At 39.2% G+C, this 19,477-nt stretch overlaps 2 protein-coding genes across 9 annotated transcripts in view; one reads left to right on the top strand and one right to left on the bottom strand.

The window, feature by feature from the left end:
* The window catches only part of STK24 (serine/threonine kinase 24), a 61,030-nt gene extending 50,774 nt beyond the window's left edge, over positions 1–10,256 (top strand). For all 4 annotated transcript variants that reach the window (XM_080375424.1, XM_080375427.1, XM_080375426.1 and 1 more), the window contains 4 exons: positions 1,938–2,061; positions 3,007–3,075; positions 6,784–6,920; positions 9,283–10,256. In XM_080375424.1, coding sequence (XP_080231550.1) covers positions 1,938–2,061; positions 3,007–3,075; positions 6,784–6,920; positions 9,283–9,319 — 367 coding nt within the window. In that variant the 3' untranslated portion in view covers positions 9,320–10,256. The remainder of the gene's footprint in view (positions 1–1,937; positions 2,062–3,006; positions 3,076–6,783; positions 6,921–9,282) is intronic.
* A 6,444-nt stretch (positions 10,257–16,700) lies between these two features.
* FARP1 (FERM, ARH/RhoGEF and pleckstrin domain protein 1) overlaps positions 16,701–19,477 on the bottom strand; it is a 213,316-nt gene continuing 210,539 nt past the window's right edge. For all 5 annotated transcript variants that reach the window (XM_080375414.1, XM_080375411.1, XM_080375412.1 and 2 more), the window contains 2 exons: positions 18,734–18,885; positions 16,701–17,636 (listed from right to left, as the gene is read on the bottom strand). In XM_080375414.1, the coding sequence (XP_080231540.1) occupies positions 17,555–17,636; positions 18,734–18,885 (234 nt within the window). In that variant the 3' untranslated portion in view covers positions 16,701–17,554. The remainder of the gene's footprint in view (positions 17,637–18,733; positions 18,886–19,477) is intronic.

Genomic DNA, 19,477 nt, shown 5'->3' with positions numbered 1-19,477 from the left:
CAAGCAGAAGGTAGGCCTTACCCTGCACGGCCAAGCAGCGGTGTGCACATGCACTGTGCTGTGGTTGCACATGGCCACCCGAGGAGGGGAGCCGTCTCTTTGCTGGCAGGTTGTCCTTCAGTTTGGCTATCTGAATAAACAGGCAGAAGCATGTCCTTGCATATAAGAGAGCATTAGTGGACATTGTTTCCATGATAATGGGTTTTTGTGGTGTAAACCGTATTACCTAGTTTTTTCAGTGAGAGGCTTTTTTCCTTCCAGGAAGGTTGGGCCATTACAGCATATAATAGTCATGAAATGTCAAGTTGAAAAAGTATAAGTGTTGTAAATATTTCCAGATTTCTTTCTTGTGTTTACTTCTCTCCATCAAATTTTGATGGAGCTGTTCACTAGGTTTATAAGTTGGTCTCCTTAGGAAACCAAGTTACAGATAGCTATGTCTCAGTAAAAAAGCTAACTTTTTTAGTCTTAAAAGTGATTTTGAAAATAGTGTGTATCACCAGATCACATATTTCTGAAAATCAAGTGAAGGGATTGCCACAGTTTATTCACAAATTGATTAAATTCCTCATAATAAAGAAAACACAGCTATTTTTTGCAGTTCCAGGCTGTGTGCTAATCATAAGCATTAGGCTCATTAAGATTTCTTGGGTGCCATTACAGCTGTATATTTGCCCTACATTATTAATGGCTTCACGCATTCCAGTGATCACAGATCCAGCCCAAAAGCACGTCTGATTTGGAAGGTAAATTACTAGTCCTAAAAGTGGTCTCAGATCAGTTATGAACTGAACTCCGAGGTTACAGTTCATTGTTCCTGTGAAGTATCAGGCCAGCTTTGATAGCTTGGCGTAGGAGAGTAGTGGAACTAGAACGGTTATTGAGTGCTTATGAGACAGTTTAATGTTATGTTTAAGCCTGCTTTCCCCTTCTCTGCTTCCACAGCAGCCCTTGTATTAGATGTGATAAAAGGGTGAGTTGATTTGGTGTGCTGGAATACTAACTTGCCAAATCAATAAATATTCTTTCTTTTGGATCAGCTTACTAGAGCTTATGTATACAAGGAAGGTAGACCTGCCTCTTTCAGTGACAGCCAGAAGTTCTATGTGACTTCAAGCAGAAATCTTGGAGAATTTTCATGCACTGATCACGTGCTCTTAGACTTGGTAGGCTGTGCTAAATACTTTTTGTACAATGGCCACCAGATACCCTTTTAATTGGTGGCTTTCTTGCAAGCCACTCTTAATTCACAGATCAGAAAGAAATTAACTTAGAGAAGGATGTTTATGGTAGTGAGAGGAGAAATGTAATGCAGTGATTGATTAGTGCCAGCATAAATATTTTTGTTCTCTTAATCAGCAGGAGTTACAGAAAAAACTACTATGCCATCCACAAAAAATGAGCCTTATGGTGATGGAGTTTGTTAAAGCTATGCTGTATCTGTACTTTTTTAGCCAATTTTTTTGAAGTGGGAAACATACCTTGCTAACAGGCTGGGGGTGAACTGTCTTCTTTAGAAGTATTCTAAGGTAGTGTCTTAGCTGTTTTTCTAGGTTAAAAAAGTGAATTAAAACTTCTAATTTTTTCCCCCTTCCCTAATGATTTGAAGTAGTCTGCTAAAGCCGGTTTTCAGACAGCAATAAAACACTTTGTTACTTGTGTATGTAATTCGGGAAAATGTTTTCAATATGTAATCCCTCTCTTTTTGAAGTTAAATTTAATATTTAGTGAAGTATCTTGGTTTAATTTTTTTAATTATCCCCCCAAATAAATCACATTACTTTTAATACTTGTCTTTATACTTACTGGCTTGCATAATAGAATCCTCATTTTGGTCTTGACTGTAGTTTTTAAAGTTTCCTCATGTATATTCAATGAACATACAGTAATTTTTAGGTAATAAAAAAATTTCAATTTTTTTTCCCCCACCCTTGAAGTGAACCAGATGGCCAGGCTTCAGGTGGGAGCGATTCAGGAGAGTGGATCTTTACAATAAGAGAAAAAGACCCCAAGAGTCTAGAGAATGGAGCAGCCCAGCCTTTGGAGCTGCAAAGAAATAAGGTACTCAAAATATTGACTGCATTACACAAGGAGATAATTCTTGCTTTAATAATACAGTGGGGTGATTTTTATTTTATACCTTTAAAAGCATTACATTGTAAAACTCTCAGAACTTTTGCTAAAAATGTGTATTCTACAGTTGCCTTTCACAAAATGTCTTAAAAGTTTTGCTGTTCTGGTAATTTGGTAAAGAAAAAATAGGTATTTTTCTTTAGTTTAAGTATGTACCAAAATATTTCCATAGTTTGTGAAACATTACCACTGGAGGAAGACCAGGCAATATTTTATTTTGAAAATCTTCCTTCTGTTAATTGAACGTAAACCAGTACAGTATAAAGCTAGCCAGTGGTTTTGGGGAAGGTATTCTGGTCTTTTAGTAGAAAGGTCTACAATGGAGCAAAGAATAGAATGTGCATGTGTCCCGAAAACCCCACCAAACAACCCAGAATACGGTAGGTTTAAGAGCTGCTCCATTGTATTTTCTGCAGCCTGTGTGGCTAGGGCAGGTGGTTGCTACCCTTGCTCTGAAAATTCAGTGTGTGTGCCCTTATCAGAACGGGAGAAATGCAAGAAAAATATTTTAGCATATGGGAGGAACCTAGCAAATATCAGCGTGTCTATGATTTAATAGATGCTCAATAGGATTGTGGGATTTTGGAGTTTTTTTTGGGTTTGTGTTTTTTGTCGTTTTTATTATTTTATTTTTTAATCTTGAGCTTGCATGTATTTGAGATGCTGCAGCCTCAAATTTTAATTCAGCCTTAATTTTCCACAGTGCTTTGAATAGTATGTTTTAGAACATTTCATATATTTGTATGTACATAGAAACAGGTTTTTCATAAAGTGTAGCATGTTGGAACTATTTTTTGTTTAATTAGAAACAGAATACTATGAGAATGCCTTTTTTCAGAAATAAAATTATTCAGGATTTTGTTTTCTTTAAAGGAAAAAGATACGCCAGCGAGGCCTCTATCCCAATGCCTGTCTACAATTATATCCCCTTTATTTGCAGAGGTAAGTTATTGCTTTAAAACTTAACAATTCCAGTATTTTTGTTTCTGAAGAATAGAAAAATATGAGGAATGACACCTAAGGTTCCTACAACCCATTTGGAACTTGATGTGTTACAGTTTTAGCTGTACCCTTTGATTTCAAGCATGTCTGCTTTTCAGATCTTCATTTTGCTTCTAACAATACTTCATGTGGATGTTAGCAACATCAACCTAAAGCAATGAACATGAAAACCAAAAAGGCATGTAAATGTTTGGATTGTAGCATTCCATTTTTGTGACACTGCTTTTTCTCTTTGTGGCACTTTTCTGTTACAAATTTCAAGTTCTTCAGAGTTCCAAGATACGGCTGTGGACCAGATCAGCAAGAACTTAACTTCTGAATTTCAGTATTGAAAACTGTGTTTTATTCCCATTCTGAATTCTATAATTTTTATATTTGCTTTTTTCCAAATACTTAAAATAACTTTAAAAAATCACATGAAGGGGAAGCCAGATATTTACGAGGATGTGACTATTTAAAAAACTTGATAAAACTGCAACAAACACAAAACTCCCCTCTCACCCTAGCTTTGATATGAAAATGTCTTATTTAAATTATGGTTTCAATTATTGTAATTGTTACAGAAATAAAGTTAGAGAAATTGTTTTATTAAAAGGTTGTTGGTCTTAATTTTGTTGTAATGAACGGAGTGCCGCTTCAGAGGATTATAATGGAATTTTGCATGGTCCTTATGAATATTGAGTGCAGTAAAGCACTTAAACTTCTTTAGAAGGGGATGACCTCTGTATTGGTTATTCTGACTCCAGAATTAAGTCAGCCTGTCATTCTCCTATGTAAAGTGGAAAACCACTTTGAACAGGGATATTTTGGCATTTTCCATTGCAGTTCTTTATGTATTACCCACTTGCTTGCCTCTGAGAATTTCCTTTCAATTCCTTACCCTTCCATCTCCCAAACATTGTTCTGGTCGCTGTGCATCTCCTTTAGGTCGTCTTCCACTTTCCTATATCAAGCATGATACAGGTCCTGCATCCACAGTCTTCTACATTCCATCCATGTTTATCCTTTCTTTTATTTTTAATTTACTTTCCACCATGCCCTTTATTACCTGTCTTCTGGATATCGCTGCTCTGGCTGGGTTCTTCCTTCCCATGGTATTGCTGACTAGTTGCTGTGTCATTCTTTGCCTTTCTTGCTTCCCATTTTCATTGTCAAGGCCATTCTTTTAATTGCTGCTCACTGATCCCTGCAGGTATATGATTCCCTTAGCACTGCTTCAGCAGCAAAACATTTTTCACTGCAGTCCTTAAGACTGCCATTTTCTTTCATCTCTCTAGTGTGTAGAGGCTACAGAAAATTTTTTCCTCACATACTTATTTGTATAATTTCGTGCTATGGGGGAAGACTTGGTCTGGTATCTGCTGTTTGGTTCATACTTCAAACTCCTTTTCCACGCAACTTCTGGTAGATAGCCACAACTTTCCCAATCTGTTCCAGAATCTCATTGTAGGGTTTGCTTTTTCTTACGGGCATTGCTGCCGTCTCTGCTGTCTGGAGGAAGCCTTACTTTCCATTTGTTTAGGATTCAAACCACAGATACCTGCACCTTCAGGAGTTACTGCTAGTAGCATGGAACTCCTCCCAAAAGAACAAAGCTGGCCAGTCAGCACTTTTTTTGTCCTCATGGAGGCTTCAAAGCTTTTGGCGCAGGAGATGGGTTTAAAAACCAACTGCTGTCCCTAAGTAATCTTACAAGGGAAGACTGTGCTCTGCATCCGTCTCCTTCAGCTGAACGCTGATACGACTTCTGAGCCTTGGCTGAAGAGGCTTGGCTCAGATATGGGCTCTGCTGCTCTTCTGGTAGTAATTTGAAGCTTTCTAAGCCATTAAAAGAACAAACAAAACAAAACACCCAACCCCAAAGAAAACAAAACCAACTCCCCCCAAACAACAGAAAACAAAACGTACCTTGAAAATGAATAAAGTTGTTGTGCTTGTCAGTAATTTGTGATCTTCAGTGTGATGTGGTTTCTTTCTCCGGGCTTTCTACTGACTGAGTACTGCATGCTCATGCTGGGTTCCTTTTTGAAGGCAGGAGATCTGGTGGTGTCATTTGTTGTGATGTTCCCACTATTGTCCCCCTGTATTGTCTTGTCCTCAAGCTGTGACTTCCAAGCTTAGACTAAGAAAGGGTTTAGTTATTAATGGGAAAAGGCATTTGTGTCTTCCTGTTACACCTGTGCTTTGTATGCAAGACCTCAGTCTTGAGCATCCTGGATGTAACAAAAAGAACACAAGCAGCAGCCAAACAAGAGTGCAGAAGCCTTTCCACTTCTGTGGTTGTACCTCAGCTGTGGTACACACACACACACGCAGTCCTCTTGATTTCCTTTTGGTGAGACCCGAGTTACTCTCGGGAGGGTGCCCTAACATACCTATAAGCCATCGCTAAATGTGGAACTAGAACAGTAATTATTTCCTTTTGTAATTTTCCCTGCAAGACTCGGATTCCTTTTTAAAGAAAAATGTTTCCTCGATGCTGACAGAAATTCTTGGGCTGTAGCTCCTGACACCTGTTGAAAGTCGACTTCAGAAAGTACTGAAAGTCTGCTTTAGTTGCTTGGACATCTCTGAAGAACTTCACCGCCCCTTTGTTCCCTCCAGAATGTCTTGTACTACACTGAACTCACAATTATCTTGGTCTATTAATTCTGCTTTCTGCTAATTTCTGGGGATCATGCTTCCATGTGACAATAATCCACTGTTCTTCAGTTCTATGTAAACAACTCAAAACTCTTTGGTGCAAAGCACTCATAAGGCCAGTCAGCTTCCAGCTCGTGTATTTTTCTTACTGGTTTGGTTTTTCCCCCCTGAGAAATGAGTTTGATTCCATCCTGATTAGGAGGATGCTGCAAAGCAGCTCTTGACAACAGCTGTAGTGATAAATGTGGAGAGAAACTTGTAAATGCAAACATCCAACCTCCTGGGCAAAGTCCAGTCCCTGAAAGGTGGCCATGCCTTCATTCACCCTTACTGCCAGTAGCATGACATTTTCTCCAAGGAAGACCAGACCCTGCTGAAATTCTTGGATGTTCTGTAGTGCATTTGGAGAAAGAAAGCATTTTACCAGCTATACTTAGCAGGTTATACCAGCCCCTGCATAAGCAAAGCACTGAGACCTTCCCTCTCAGCTCTCAGTTCCTGCCTAATTGTGGGCTCCTTTGCTTCAGGGGCAGGTCAGAGATCCTCAGGGTACTCTGTTGGTGGGGTTGACAGAGCAAAAACATTTTCTAACAGTGCTTGCACAAATGCACCTGCAGTGTGTGTAGAAATATATATAGTATGTATAAGCTATAGGTGTACAAGCAGGTATACTAAAGTAAGCATGTATAAGCAGCACATCTTCAAACAGAACAGCTGCAGATAAGTAGCGCACCTTTCTTTGGAAACTTCGTTGCAATTTTTGGCTGTGAGCATGCTGAAAAGGATATGGGAATGATTGAAGGCTTGTGAAGATGAATGACATCCTGCTAACTACTGCAAAGACTTCGGGATGAAATGTCTTCAGGATGTGAGGGTGTGTAATGAAAGTAAAATCCTGACACTGTGAACACTGGCAGTGACTTCCAAACAAGCTTTTGCATTATGTTATTTATAGAAATATTTATGAATATCTTATTAATATATCTTTTCCTCCTTTTCTTTCAGTTGAAAGAGAAGAGTGAAGTGTGTGGTGGTAACACAGATTCCATAGAAGAACTGCGAAAAGCTATTTATTTAGCTGAGGAGGCTTGTCCGGGCATTGCAGATAACATGGTGTCACACCTTGTGCAGAGGCTTCAGAGGTAATGAAACTCTTTCACTAAAGTTTTACAGAAAATTGCAGATCTGATTCTACAAATATTTGACTAGTGTAAAATTGAAAGAATTATTTTCTGTTTATAATAGAGGAAGAAACACTTGCGCTTAGTTTGTTCAGTTGTGTTTGCTTAGTAGAAAAAAGCTAATCATATCAGCAGTTCTAATTTCTGGCTTCAGGTGATAGCCCATACGTACAGTAACCCCGTTGGTATGCGTATTGTGTGCCAGATGAGACGGGACCGCCTTCTCCCTTTGCAGTTCCTGTAAGGGGTTTTCATGTTTTCTTGGTGTCAGTGTGTATGTTGTAGAGGATGCCTTGGGTCACTCTTGATTTCTTTTATCCACTTTGGTAAGTGGACTGTTCAGTTAGTTTGTGTTTCTTTCAGTTACATAGTAAGTGGTTTGTCCTTCATTCGTTAGAGATGGTCTGTATGGCCTTTTGGTGGTAATTCCAAACCCAACATTTTATATTACTTCAAAAGGCCAAATTTCAGAAGGGATTTTCTGACTGCTTGGGTTAGGAATATGTTCTTCACGTTCAATTTGTTGTTCTTTTAAATGCTACAACAGCAAAGATCAGGGGTATAAATTTCAGCATTACTGCCTGAAGAGGCTTTAAATGCAACCTTGAATCTGGCCACAGCTGTTGTGGAACCTGTGGAATTGGACTGCTTGGTACTGGAAAAAACCTTACAGCAATGATTACTCATGGACTGCTACCTTGGAAAAAAAATCACCCTGAGCAGATGTCTCCATTATACTGTCTGAACCACAGCTTGATAATGTTAAAGAATTCACACCTCTGAAGCTAAAGCAGAGGATTGCCAGGCTGACACTTTGTCATTCAGTAAAAATCAGTGCCAAGAAATCTGAAAGCAATCGTGTTTCTTGCTTTCTGGGCTGTTAAGCATGAAGCCTTGTCAGCATCTCTGGTGCTAGAAGGTCACTCCTTGATGCCAGATGTCCTGATTCTCCTTTCAGTTGATTCTGGCAGGCTTGAAAGAGTTTCTGGAGCTTCTATCTCTGTTTCCATTAGGGGTTCCAAAATTGACTCCAGTCTTTCATCAGCATCGAATTGCTATAAGCCTGGCACAGGGCCTTCCTGGAATTGGGAACCTCAAAAACTCGATGCTACGATTGAAGCTGAAGGTGACCATGTGGAGACAGGCTTTCCATGGGGCACATCTTTTGTGGATGCTGGAGATTACCTGACTTGTTCCTGTCATGACAGCAACGGTCACTGTTTTTGTCCTAGAAGATAGATTTCGGAACCCTTTATATACCTATTTAGCATTTTGTTTTCCTTCTGTTCTGCTTCCTTGGACTGTTGCTGGTTTCCTTGATCGTAATGTCTTACAACAGTGGAGGCAGGCACTTAATTTTCTTTGAAGAAGAAAAAGAAATATTCATAGAGAACGTTCATCAATGGGTCATACCTGGGTGAACTTTCTCTTATTCCAGGGATGATACTCAGCTCGTATGTGATCACCACTAGCACTCCTTCCAGAAAGCAAGTGAAAGAAATGAATGGCAGGATCCCCCCTTAAGGAGTTTAACCATTCCGTAGCTTAGTTGGTAGCCCTCATGGATAAAGCTATTTTTGGAGCTAGTCATCTTCTGAAAAGATAGTTCCTTCTTGTGTGAATGCTACGAGAAATACGCTTTGTTACATCATTAACTCATTCATTGTATCCGCTTAAAATATCCTCTCGATTTGACAGCTAACTATGGAAGATGGCTCTTCAACCACATGTTTCTAATGAAATTTTCATTACCCTTAATGATTAGTTGAATCCAGATTTCCCAAGTTTGTCTGAACGAGTGAGTTGGGACCCTCAGAATAGCTGCTCAATAACTTCAGTGAATCCATTTACCTTCCCCCTCCAGTTTTGATCTCTGATGCTTTATAAAGTTTATTGTAAGCTTAACATGATTAAAATGTGTGCTGCTTTCTTCGGACGATTTAAGAATCTGCTTAAACTGAGAAATACAGGTTTCCTGCCCCAGTCACATTTTGGAAAGGTCATGATGTAAACTTGCCAAGTAGGAAAGTTGGAATTGCTACATGTTGCCCCCAGCATGCAGAATTCTTACATCATCATCATCTACTTCTCAGTAACACAGTTGAATGCACATTGTTGTTATTTGTTAGAAAAGCAGCAATGTTCTAATAGGGTGTATTTTGTTCAGCTCTACGGCCTTTAAGGTGTGGCAGCAGTGGCGAGTGTCATTCTGCAAGGAAAGAGGCTGGCACTTCAGCAGCATGAAATGGAGTAACTTTTAGTTGCTGCTTGTTGTAGAATGTCTCTCTGCAAGTCACAACAAACTATTTCTTTTCCTCCTCAGATACTCACTAGCTGGAGGAAGTACTTCATCCTACTGACGTTCTTCTCCTGACTTTTCTAAGACAACAGAGATCCCGTGGTGTCTGCGTTGAAGGCGTGCACCCTCATGTTGTTCTGTCCCTCAGTCACTGGAAGGTCCTTTGGTGGAAGGACGTGCCTAAGTGCGCAAGAGTGAAAATGAAGTCTCTCAGATGGAGGCAGTCTTTTTCAGCTCCTTAAAGCTATAACTTTTTTTTAATGATAATGCACATATTCCAGGGAGGTGTCTTTTTTAAAAATCTGAAATGTATATTTAGGTTTGTGGTAGAGAAATTGAAGATATTGAGAAACCTCAGGTATTGCTTTAAGAATTCCACTGGGAGATGGAGTATGTTTGTTGGAATTGTGTACAGTTATGTATATGATGTCTTTTTTTAACTGAAAGCCTTTCAACGTGCATAAGGAATCACTGTGTACAAAATGGTAAAGTGCTTTTGTAGATAACATTAGTGGGGTAAATATTTGACAGGCCATAACTGAGTATTGCCTTGCCTTTAGTACCTGTAAACTTTGAATTATGTGGTAAGTGACTCTGGGTTTGAGTTTTGTATGTGAAGGATTTGCCATTGAAAGAGTTAATCCTGTACTATGGAACCTTCTATTCGTACCTCAGCAAAGACATCATTTTATTCTGTTTCTCTGGTATTTCTTCCTTTTTATCTGTATTCTGAGCGTGACTAATTATGGTACTACTTCTGGTGGTTTTAAATTTAACACACGTTGTCTCTCAAAGCTTTAAATTTAAATTATTGTTTTTCCTAAAGGATGAGCTCTTTCATATTTTCAATTTTAAATTGTGCCAATGCAAATTCTGAACCCTATGTATTGTTCAGTTTTAGTAATAGATATTTGTGAAGCTTGTAGTGAAATTCAGATACAAACTTTTCCACCCGAATGTGTTTGAATGCTCACACAAATAAATCTTTATTACCTTCATTCACTCTGAAATATCTCATTGAGGTGTTGGCTTTGAGGTAGTGGCAAGTATTTCTTCATCATGCCTATTTTTATTATTAAAATTAATGTCTTGCAGCAGAAAGGAAAAATTTTCCATGGAGTTAATATTCAGTCTTAATGCCTGTATCTGTGCATCTCTTTACTGAAAGTGATAAGGGGTTAGACAGAAAGGATGCAAAACTGTGCCCAGGTGGTGTATGTTACGTCCTATTGCTTGTCTGCCCAGAAAAAAATTACTTCTGGAAAATTCTGAATTTTGAAATTTCCACTGTTCCTGTGAGTGCTCCTAGATAGCTGATTTCAGGTTTTACAGTTCTTGGAAATAGTGACATGAGTTACACACACAGCTGATCGGGTGGCATTTATTTTATTTTTTTCCTCCCCAGTATTACTCCGCGGTTTCCCTTGGTTTGTTTCACCAAGGCTATATTCAGGTGCTTCCTATTTGGTAGCTAAGAGCATTTTTGCCTTCTTTTTGCTGAAGAAATTGACGATTTTATGTTTTGCATGATCGTGAGATAAGTTATCTGTTTAATTTTAAAATTAGTAATAAGAAAGTTTCGGAACAGAAAGGATTAAAATTTTAAAAGTATCTGCATACCTGCCTGGCTTGGTACAAAAAGACCCAGGTTCTCTAACCATTCTGGAAGCTGGTGAGGTCTCCTTGCAGGACTTCATATCACCATTGTAGCCCTTATTCTATGCATTTTAACAGCCTTAATTATTAATCATTAATTTAACAGTGAGAGGCGACTATTGTGCTAACAGAGTTATGAAATTTTATGTCCAGGCTGAAACAACAGTTGAAAGAAATGGTTGTATGTGCCCTCGTTCTTACAGCCATATTCTCAGGCACAACATGTTTGCTAGCATAATGAGGGAACGGTTTTCCTTTGTGGCTAAGTGAATTTAAGGTAAATTGAACAATGCGTTAAGTTTGAGCAATGGTTTATAACTCCTTTTTTGATTAAAGTCTTTAAATACGTTGTTTTGTGTGCTCTTCTTAAACGTTAAGGATAGGCTTACCCTTGAGGAAACAAATGTAGCTGTGCTGTTGTGAAACGTGCATCTGAGTGTGGCGCAGTGGGAAATTGACTTCTTGACATCTCGGAACATTTCAGCTGTTCAATAAATAATACGCTGTCACAGTGTATGGAAATAAATAGATGTGTTTGCATTTGAAATATAAATAGATTAATGGAAGTTTTTCCCCAGTCATCTGTTAACGTAAGGGCTTGAAATTAAAGCGAGCTTACTCGGAGATGCACAGAACTGTGAGATCTAGGGGGGAAGTTGAGATTTCAGCCAGCACTGTAAATTTAAGAATTTCTCAATTGGAAAATTAAATGAAAATCTAAGGTACGCTATTTTTGAACAATCATTTAAAAAGTTACACGTAGCTGGTTTTGAGTTGCATTTGAGTTGCGTTCCAGGACTGTATGTTGAGGAAATACTTCTCTGAGTAGACTGTGGCAGAATTTGCTTGGTGAATGTGTCTTTTGGTTTAGGACCTTGGTATGAGTAAGACCTGCAGCAAGGGCAATTGGCCAAAAGGCTCAGACATTTAGAAAAAAGCCAAGACCTCATTTATGGTAGAGATGTGTATTTTTGTATGTAATATATAGATTATTTAAATATAGACTGTCTTAAACTGAGAGTCACTGAAAAAAGCGTGCTGTATCTTGAATGTGAAATTACAATAGTTTGCTCTTGAGAAGTATCAATGCTTTAGAAATCACATCTATATTGGTTACAGAAGAGCTTCATTAGAAAGAAGCCTGGCCTGAGTTTCTGAAGCAGCGTACTGGTATTTTTGAGAGGTCGTTCCATGCTAAAGATGTCTGTTATGATGTTGCACTGATGATTTTTCTGTGCAGGTAGTACTTCTTTACTCAGTCTTGCATATACTAAGCGACAAGCTGTCCCTATTTATGCAAACATTTAAATTAGTGGAACTGCTTATTTGTCAGGGATTTTGAGATTAGGCAGTAAATAAACTCACTGAATGAAATGAAATCAGTCATTTGAACTGAAGGCTTGCTTTTTCTAAGTATCAGATGTGTAATCTATTTTTTTAACTTAATTTTCCTTGCAGTTGCACTTTGTAGTTGATCGCCAGTTTATTAAAGGATGACGGCACAATCACTGTAGTACAGAATGCTTTTGGTGTAATAATGAAGCAGCTCTTTCTCTGAAGTTCCACCGTTCCTTTGCAGCTCCAGGTATTTTGTGTATGTCCATGTGGGGATGGATGGGTGAACCAGTTACTGCGGAACGTGGAGTTCTGCCCTCGCTGCACGGGAGGGTGGGCGGAGGGGGAAGGTAAGAGTGCGTGCAGTGGCACTTAACTGCAAAGTAGCTGGTGTGTGGTGGGTTCACGTCCTCCTTTACCCTCCATAACTCCTTCATCTGCCTGTGCTTTTCACAGACTTGTGAAACATCTCGTTCAGCTCTCTGTGGCGTTTGGCACTGCGTTTTTAAACAACACGGTACTGGTTTATAACACTTGTACATTAGCCTTACTTTTAAGGAAACATATTTTTGCCTTCAAAAAAAGTCCCTGTTGGAAGATTATCAGAAGAGCTAATAAGCACAGGTATAATGCAAGGATCGGTACAGTTGCAAATTATTTTTGTAAGTTGCTGGAGAGGAGCTTAAACTATAGCACAAATCTGCAAGCTTGCTCTTTTTAACTGTGTTTTGCAGATGTGCTAATAATTGCACTGAGCATATGCAGTAGAAAAATTGTATGTAATGGTTTTCTGCCTTCTTTCAAAGCATGATTACAGAGGACAATTAAAGTGTGTATCTTGTTTTCTGTAATATTGCTGCCTGTTTATAACTGTGTATTTAAATTTTACTTTTGTCACTCTACACCAAGACAACAAAACTCCTTGTAAACGAAATGACCTAGAAATAAAGAAGGAAAAGTTTAATGAAATTTTGCTATTTGAGTGGTCAGTAAGAGGAGATTCGGGGGTCTCCTCCCAGGAGGGGATGCTCTTGCGGGTTTCTAGCTTAGTTATTGCCCACGTGTCAGTAATGGTAAATAGAAAGCTTACGAATTTGTGTTCAGTTTTTAATGAAATAATCTCAATTTGTGCAAGAGAAAACTCTTGTTCAAACTCAGGCACATTCTCAGGAAGAACATTGGGAGTATTTTTTTCTGTTGGGGAATTTAGTGAACTTATTTCTTACAGATGGCCTAACCACATGGAAAGTTTAGTTCTTTTCTTGATTGTGTTTGGTTTTTGGGGTTTTTTTGTGTTTTTTTTTTTCCTAATCTACACATACAAATGATTGATAGTGTACTGTTTTGGTTAAATATGTGCAGTTCTGTATTACAGTTTGTCCTGTAGTAAGACAATGTGCCAATTTACAGACGGCAGCTATTTAAAGCCTGCTTTGTATTCCCCATCCTGCCAGCCCAGTGAAACTAATGAAGTGCTTACATAGAGTAGCATTAGCTTAACCCCAAACATCGCAGCCTTAATTACCCATAGAACCAGTGACAAACCATGTGACAGCTGCACTCCTGTAATTATATTTCATTACTATTTTCTGCTGTTCAAAGAACCGTATGTGTGCCTTGTTGCCAATTGTTTTTTTTCTCTGAACTTCACTGTGCCCCAGGGGGATGTTTGCGTGCTTTAGCAACTGGAGTTGTGTATCTGCGCATCCATAACTGTGTTCTGAGGGAGAAGACCATGTAATTGGTCCTGTATAAAACGGAAAAATGGTCAGAATTGGAGATTTCAGGTCTCGTTTCTGTTTTGTTCTTGGCTGATATAATGGCTGCATATTGTACCTGCTTTAGTCTCCAAAATGAGTTTTCCTTGCAAGAGCTCCTCTTTAGTCCAAGACCTTTATCAGGATTTCTGCAATCACAGCATGTTTTTTTCCTACCTTCTAATTTGCCTTTCAGGCTGTCATTTCTAGCTGGTCTTAGCTGAATTTACAAAGGCATTGAGGTGTCAACAGTATGTGATTAAAATTTTGTGAAAATAGGTAGGCCTGAGGTATATTAATAAATACGTCGTAATGAAAACTAAGTTAGCAGAGAAACGATGGAGGTGCTTAGTCTTGTGGAAAAAAAACAGGCACAGCAGTCTAGGCTTTGCTGATCCCATTGCACGTGGGGCAACTTCCTACGGCAATAATGTTCCTGTTTTGCTTCTATTTATTCATTATTTGAAGCTGGCAACTTTATTTTTCTTATCATGTTATTACTTAGCATCGTTCATACTAAGTAATAACAAGATTATATCTCTTAAAGTGACCCGTTTGAGGTTTTCCTACTGCTGAAAGACAAGAATGGCGTACGTAGTCGTGGCCACTAACCTGGCACACGGTGACCCTGCCCGTCTCCACACCCCGCTCAGTTATACGGGCAGCAGTATGATGTGAATCAGGGTTAAAAATCAGTGGTTATCTGTTACAGCTTTCTAGTAAACTATGAGTTGTATTCATGCACATAGACTTCAACTGATTGTATGATATGACCAGCAAGAAAGTCCTTTTATACCATTATTTCAGTTTTGGAGTAACCTTCGGAATAACAAACTAGAAAAATGCTGACAAATGACAGAAGTTCAAATGGTTCCATTTAAAATTTTTAAAATCACACTGGTAAAGAAGGAAAAAAGAATTATTTCAAACCTGTTTTCACCTCAAAAAGGTGAGAATGCAGAGCAATGAATCACGTGGATAGTCTGGAGCTGCACCCACAGACTAGCTAGTCTCTGCTGTCATAATAAATAGAGCTGTATCTTGATCTTTGGCTTAGAAGTTACAGAAAAATTATTTTCCAAACTTACTTTGTATGAAAATGAAATACCTAGAAAAGGTGTTATCTGATTTCAGGAATGTAAATAAAAGCCTTTCTGTTGAGAGCTCAGAATAAGCTACTGCAGCAGATAACAGCAATGAAGATTGTATCCAACAAGCCCCAGTGATCTAAAATAAAATTCAATTTCAGCTGAATTAAGGGCACGGCCCTCAATAGAATGTCAATTTTAAGAAGAAAAAAAAATATCTTTCAGTGTTACCTGTAGCAATTGTAAAGGACAGATGTAGGGACCTAGCTTGTGAGGCTTTGCAGATACTATTTTAAAGCTCAGTAATAATTTTTTTTGAGGATAAGGGCTGCAGCCCTTTACTGTACTTCATGGCAGCATTACCTGCTGTTGCTGCTTCAGCTTTGTTTTTCCAGGCCTGCAGGCTGCTGCCCAGCTGCGGTTAATCTATGCTGTGTTACTTTTGCCTTTTCATCCCTATATCGATCATTGTTTACATTCCTAGTCAGCCTTAAAGCACTACAGTTCCTGTATGGTACCGGTTCACCGAGGTTGTTGAATTCACTTGCTTTGGCCCTACAGGGCAGGGTCACAGGCTTGGAATAGACCAGCCAGCGGGATCTGCAACTGGGAGTAAGGTCTCCTGATTTTTCTACCTGCTTTCTAAGTTTGTCCTTCATAGTGTCAGAAACAGACAGCGGCGATGCTGTAGGCTAGATGTGATTATATAGGTACTGATAGTCATGTGGGGATAGCTAAGGAAAAGAGCAACTGGAAGAAGTTACTTGCCCAGGGATTTGAAAGTTTCCACACGGCTGAAGGAAAAACGCCAAAATCCTTGTTTCCCTTCCTCAGGGTGGCTCGGATTTGTCCCTGGGGACTGCTGCTTGTCGTAAGGGGTTAGGAGCCCAACCTTTTCTTGGATGGAGGCAGGCATGGATCTTTGGTTGGGGGGAGGAAGAGAAAGGCCTTACTGTCTCGAAACAGGAGTATGGATGATGGTATCATGAGGTATTTTATTCCCTTTTGTGAGCAAAGCTGTACGGCATTTTATACATCGCACACAGGTAAGCCATTAACAAAGTGAATAGCTAGACAAAGAAAAGGCAGGGGTAGAACGGTCCCAGCTTCCTCTCCCATATCTATATTGATGCCCCATCTGCCTAGCACTGTTTCCTCAACGGCCCATAATGGTGACGGATGTGTTTCCACCACGTTGAACTCTTGTTAATGGAAGCTTTAAGTCACCCCTGTGCTGAAGCGTTTCTTAAAACGTAAGGAAGAGCATCTAAACATTGTAGACTTAGTGCTGCCAACCTTCTGAGTTGGGCCACCAGCTCATCCAAAATACGGTGCTGGCCAACGTTAAAGGCAGGTAAGCAAAATGGGTGTTTCGCTGCTGGCTGCGCCTGTTGCTCTGTGTACTGAGCACCAGGGGAGAGGGACAGACTGAAATTCCAACAAGAAACTGGAAGTCACACTAGGATGCGTAGCAGGCAGGATGACAGCTTGGGGCTTCAGTAGTACCCCGGCGATTCAGATACTGAAACACTCTACAAATTCATCACAAATAGCTGCGGTTGTTGTAGCATACAGGTTTTCTTTCAAGTTTGTAAAACGAACAGCAGAATGTCACCACAGCCTTTAATTTCTTCTTGTACATACCATTCACAGTACATTAACAGCCCAAATAATATTGCACTGGATTATTTTAAAAAATTTTTCATCTTGCAAGTAGTATTCACTTTTCAAAGCCACCAGATGAACAATTTGGTCAACTTTCCACTAAGAAAATGGTTAGGTAAGAATCCCATACTTATACCACAAGGATTTGTAACCCCAAAGGGACATGAGAACAAGCTGTAAACTGTTTCCTTGTTAAAGATAGAAAATTAGTAATTTCTTGCTGATTAAATGTAGAAAGACTGGGAAAAAGAATGAAATCTGAAAGTTATCTCATTCCTGTGAGACTGCTTGCTGTATATATAATTATATTCTATACTGTGAAAGTCCATCTACATTTAAAAATCCAGCAGTCTACAGATTAACATGGTAAAAAAAAATAATATATTTTTATGAAAAGAGAAGAAATAGTGTGCCTCAGAGGGGAAAGTTTTCAGATTGTGAAGTAAATTGTTTTTTCTTTTAGGTGCAATCTTTGAGGCAACAAAATGTCTTTTGGCATTTGGCACTCTAATAAGGACAATATTTTAATACTGGCACAAGCTAAAAACAGCACAGAATGACAACACAAGACGTGAAACAAACCGCAGCCACTGGGATGATGGTAAGCTAGTTCAAACACACAGAGAACTTAAAACATTTTGCAGAGGAATTGTGAAAGTTTCTGCAAAACCATACTTATTTTTGTCTTTTACCAAATTGTAAGTTTCCCTGAACTTGGAGGGAGAAAAGAGTTTAAAATGTCCTCTAGAAAAATCAGCAGCTGCTGGACAATTGACACGGCGGCTTGTTTAGCCATCAATAGGCATGAGGCTCTTTATGACTCAGAGCTCGAGTGCGTGAGGCAGAGCTGGTGGCACTTCGGATCACTTCCATCCATCTGTGAGGAGGCACGAGGAGAGACACAAACACAAGAACGGTCAGTTCCGAAGGAAAGATTCCTTGAAAGACAGTCTGTGCTACTAGTTTTACACAGGTTTTACCTCCAGTGCCTACAGCAGCATCCTGCTTGCTACTTTACTCCTAAGTCTGTCTGAAGGCCAGAGGCTCTAGATCCAAATGCCTGCCAAAGGCACGGATGAAAGGAGGTTTAGAGAGGATAAACAGGGGCAATGGGACCCAAAAGGCACGAACTTGGAAGTTATTTTACTTGTTCTGCAGACACCAAATCTGTTTTTTTTTTTCTGGATGGCCCAAGTGATGAGCAGTTGAGACCAGCCACGCTTAATTCTAGAGGGAAAAAATGTAATTTAGCTGCAGTTCCTGCTTCCTTTTACTAGAACTGAGAAAGGGCGTTTGTGTTTTTTTCCTATTCTACACATTTATTTAATCACCTCTTTCCCACAATTTGCCTTATTTATAGTTTTAGGCTGACGTGGCTAAAACTTATTGAAGAAAGCTATTACTAAGAGAGGACATTAAGATTTTTGACATGTTCAGGCTTCATATAAAAGAGCTAAATCGGTTCCCAGTACGAACAACCTCAGATCACAATTTAAGAGGAGTGCTGCCTGTTTCCTGGCTCTCTGTCAATCTGAAAATAAGTGGGAGGTATAAAAGTTGCATGCTGAAGTGGCACAAGTAGGTAGTATGAACGGCCGCTTCTGTGAAAAATTAGAATTCTATTTCAGGTATGGATTTACCATCCAGTTGTACTAGAGGGAATGAAGTTACTCTGAAGAGCTACTGAAGAGTCCTGTGAGCTGTTTACGCGCTTCCTGAAGTGTGAGACCTGACGCTCCCTGTACAGCCAGCCTGATCAGTTCTGACTGGATGATTTCTGTAACAGCTACCACACCATCAAAACCAGCCACTTGGTTCTAGCATTATCAGGCTTAAAATTTCTTTTAAAATTTTAAAGGGTTCTTTCTCCAATTGTGCTGAACTACTTGCCTGTATTACTAAATCAATTTACTAACCTTATTCAGAAGAAACCTGGAATTTTACAAAATGCTGTCTCACAGAAGACTGACTTACCTTTCAAATGTGTATTCACTTTCAGCCCTGAAGTAGTACACGTGGGATTTGAAATGCAGCTTGAACACATAATCTTTGTGAATGTTTTCAGATTCAGAAGGAATTGTAAGTGAATATCCCAGTAAAGGAAGGCTGGCTAAGGGATGATTGTCCTGAAAAAAAACAATGGAAAATGCTGTGAGATCAAATGCCCCTGAGTAAAGAGAACAGAGAAGTAAAACGGGAGACAGATGCACGCTCATTTAAAGGTCGTCATTGCATTTCCACGCATGCATGGAAAAATACCAGCTTTACACAATCGCAGTGAACTTAATTGTCTGGTAGTTTCAGCTTGCCTATCTTTACAGACCCTTCTTGTAAGGATCTGCCACAGGCTGATCTTACCGGTATTTCCTCATATGAAAGGTGTCCTGAGATGTTGAACTTTAGCCGCTTTCAAATTGATGAACATAAAGCTCCATTGTTTGGCATCAACGGAGCGCCACGTGTGTTCATCCTAGGCTTGCAAATTCCTACTCCTTTAGAAATTTATCAGCCACTCTGCGGCACTTACTGCTTAAGTCCTTACACTTCTGGCATAGGACGTGTGAACAAATCATTTCTTTATCCTGCTTATACGTAGAATGTCCTACAATTGATTTTTTTTTTTAAGTGCAGAAACTATAGTTAAAGGTTTCTATAGAAATAGAAACATGATGTAGCAACTGGATTTATTTTTTGCGTATGGCCTGCTCAAACACAGAG

Source organism: Falco punctatus, assembly GCF_963210335.1.
Source record: "Falco punctatus genome assembly, chromosome: 2".
Taxonomy (NCBI): Eukaryota; Metazoa; Chordata; class Aves; order Falconiformes; family Falconidae; genus Falco; species Falco punctatus.
Note: the sequence above shows the minus strand (reverse complement) of the source record. Positions and strands in the feature narration are given on the sequence as shown.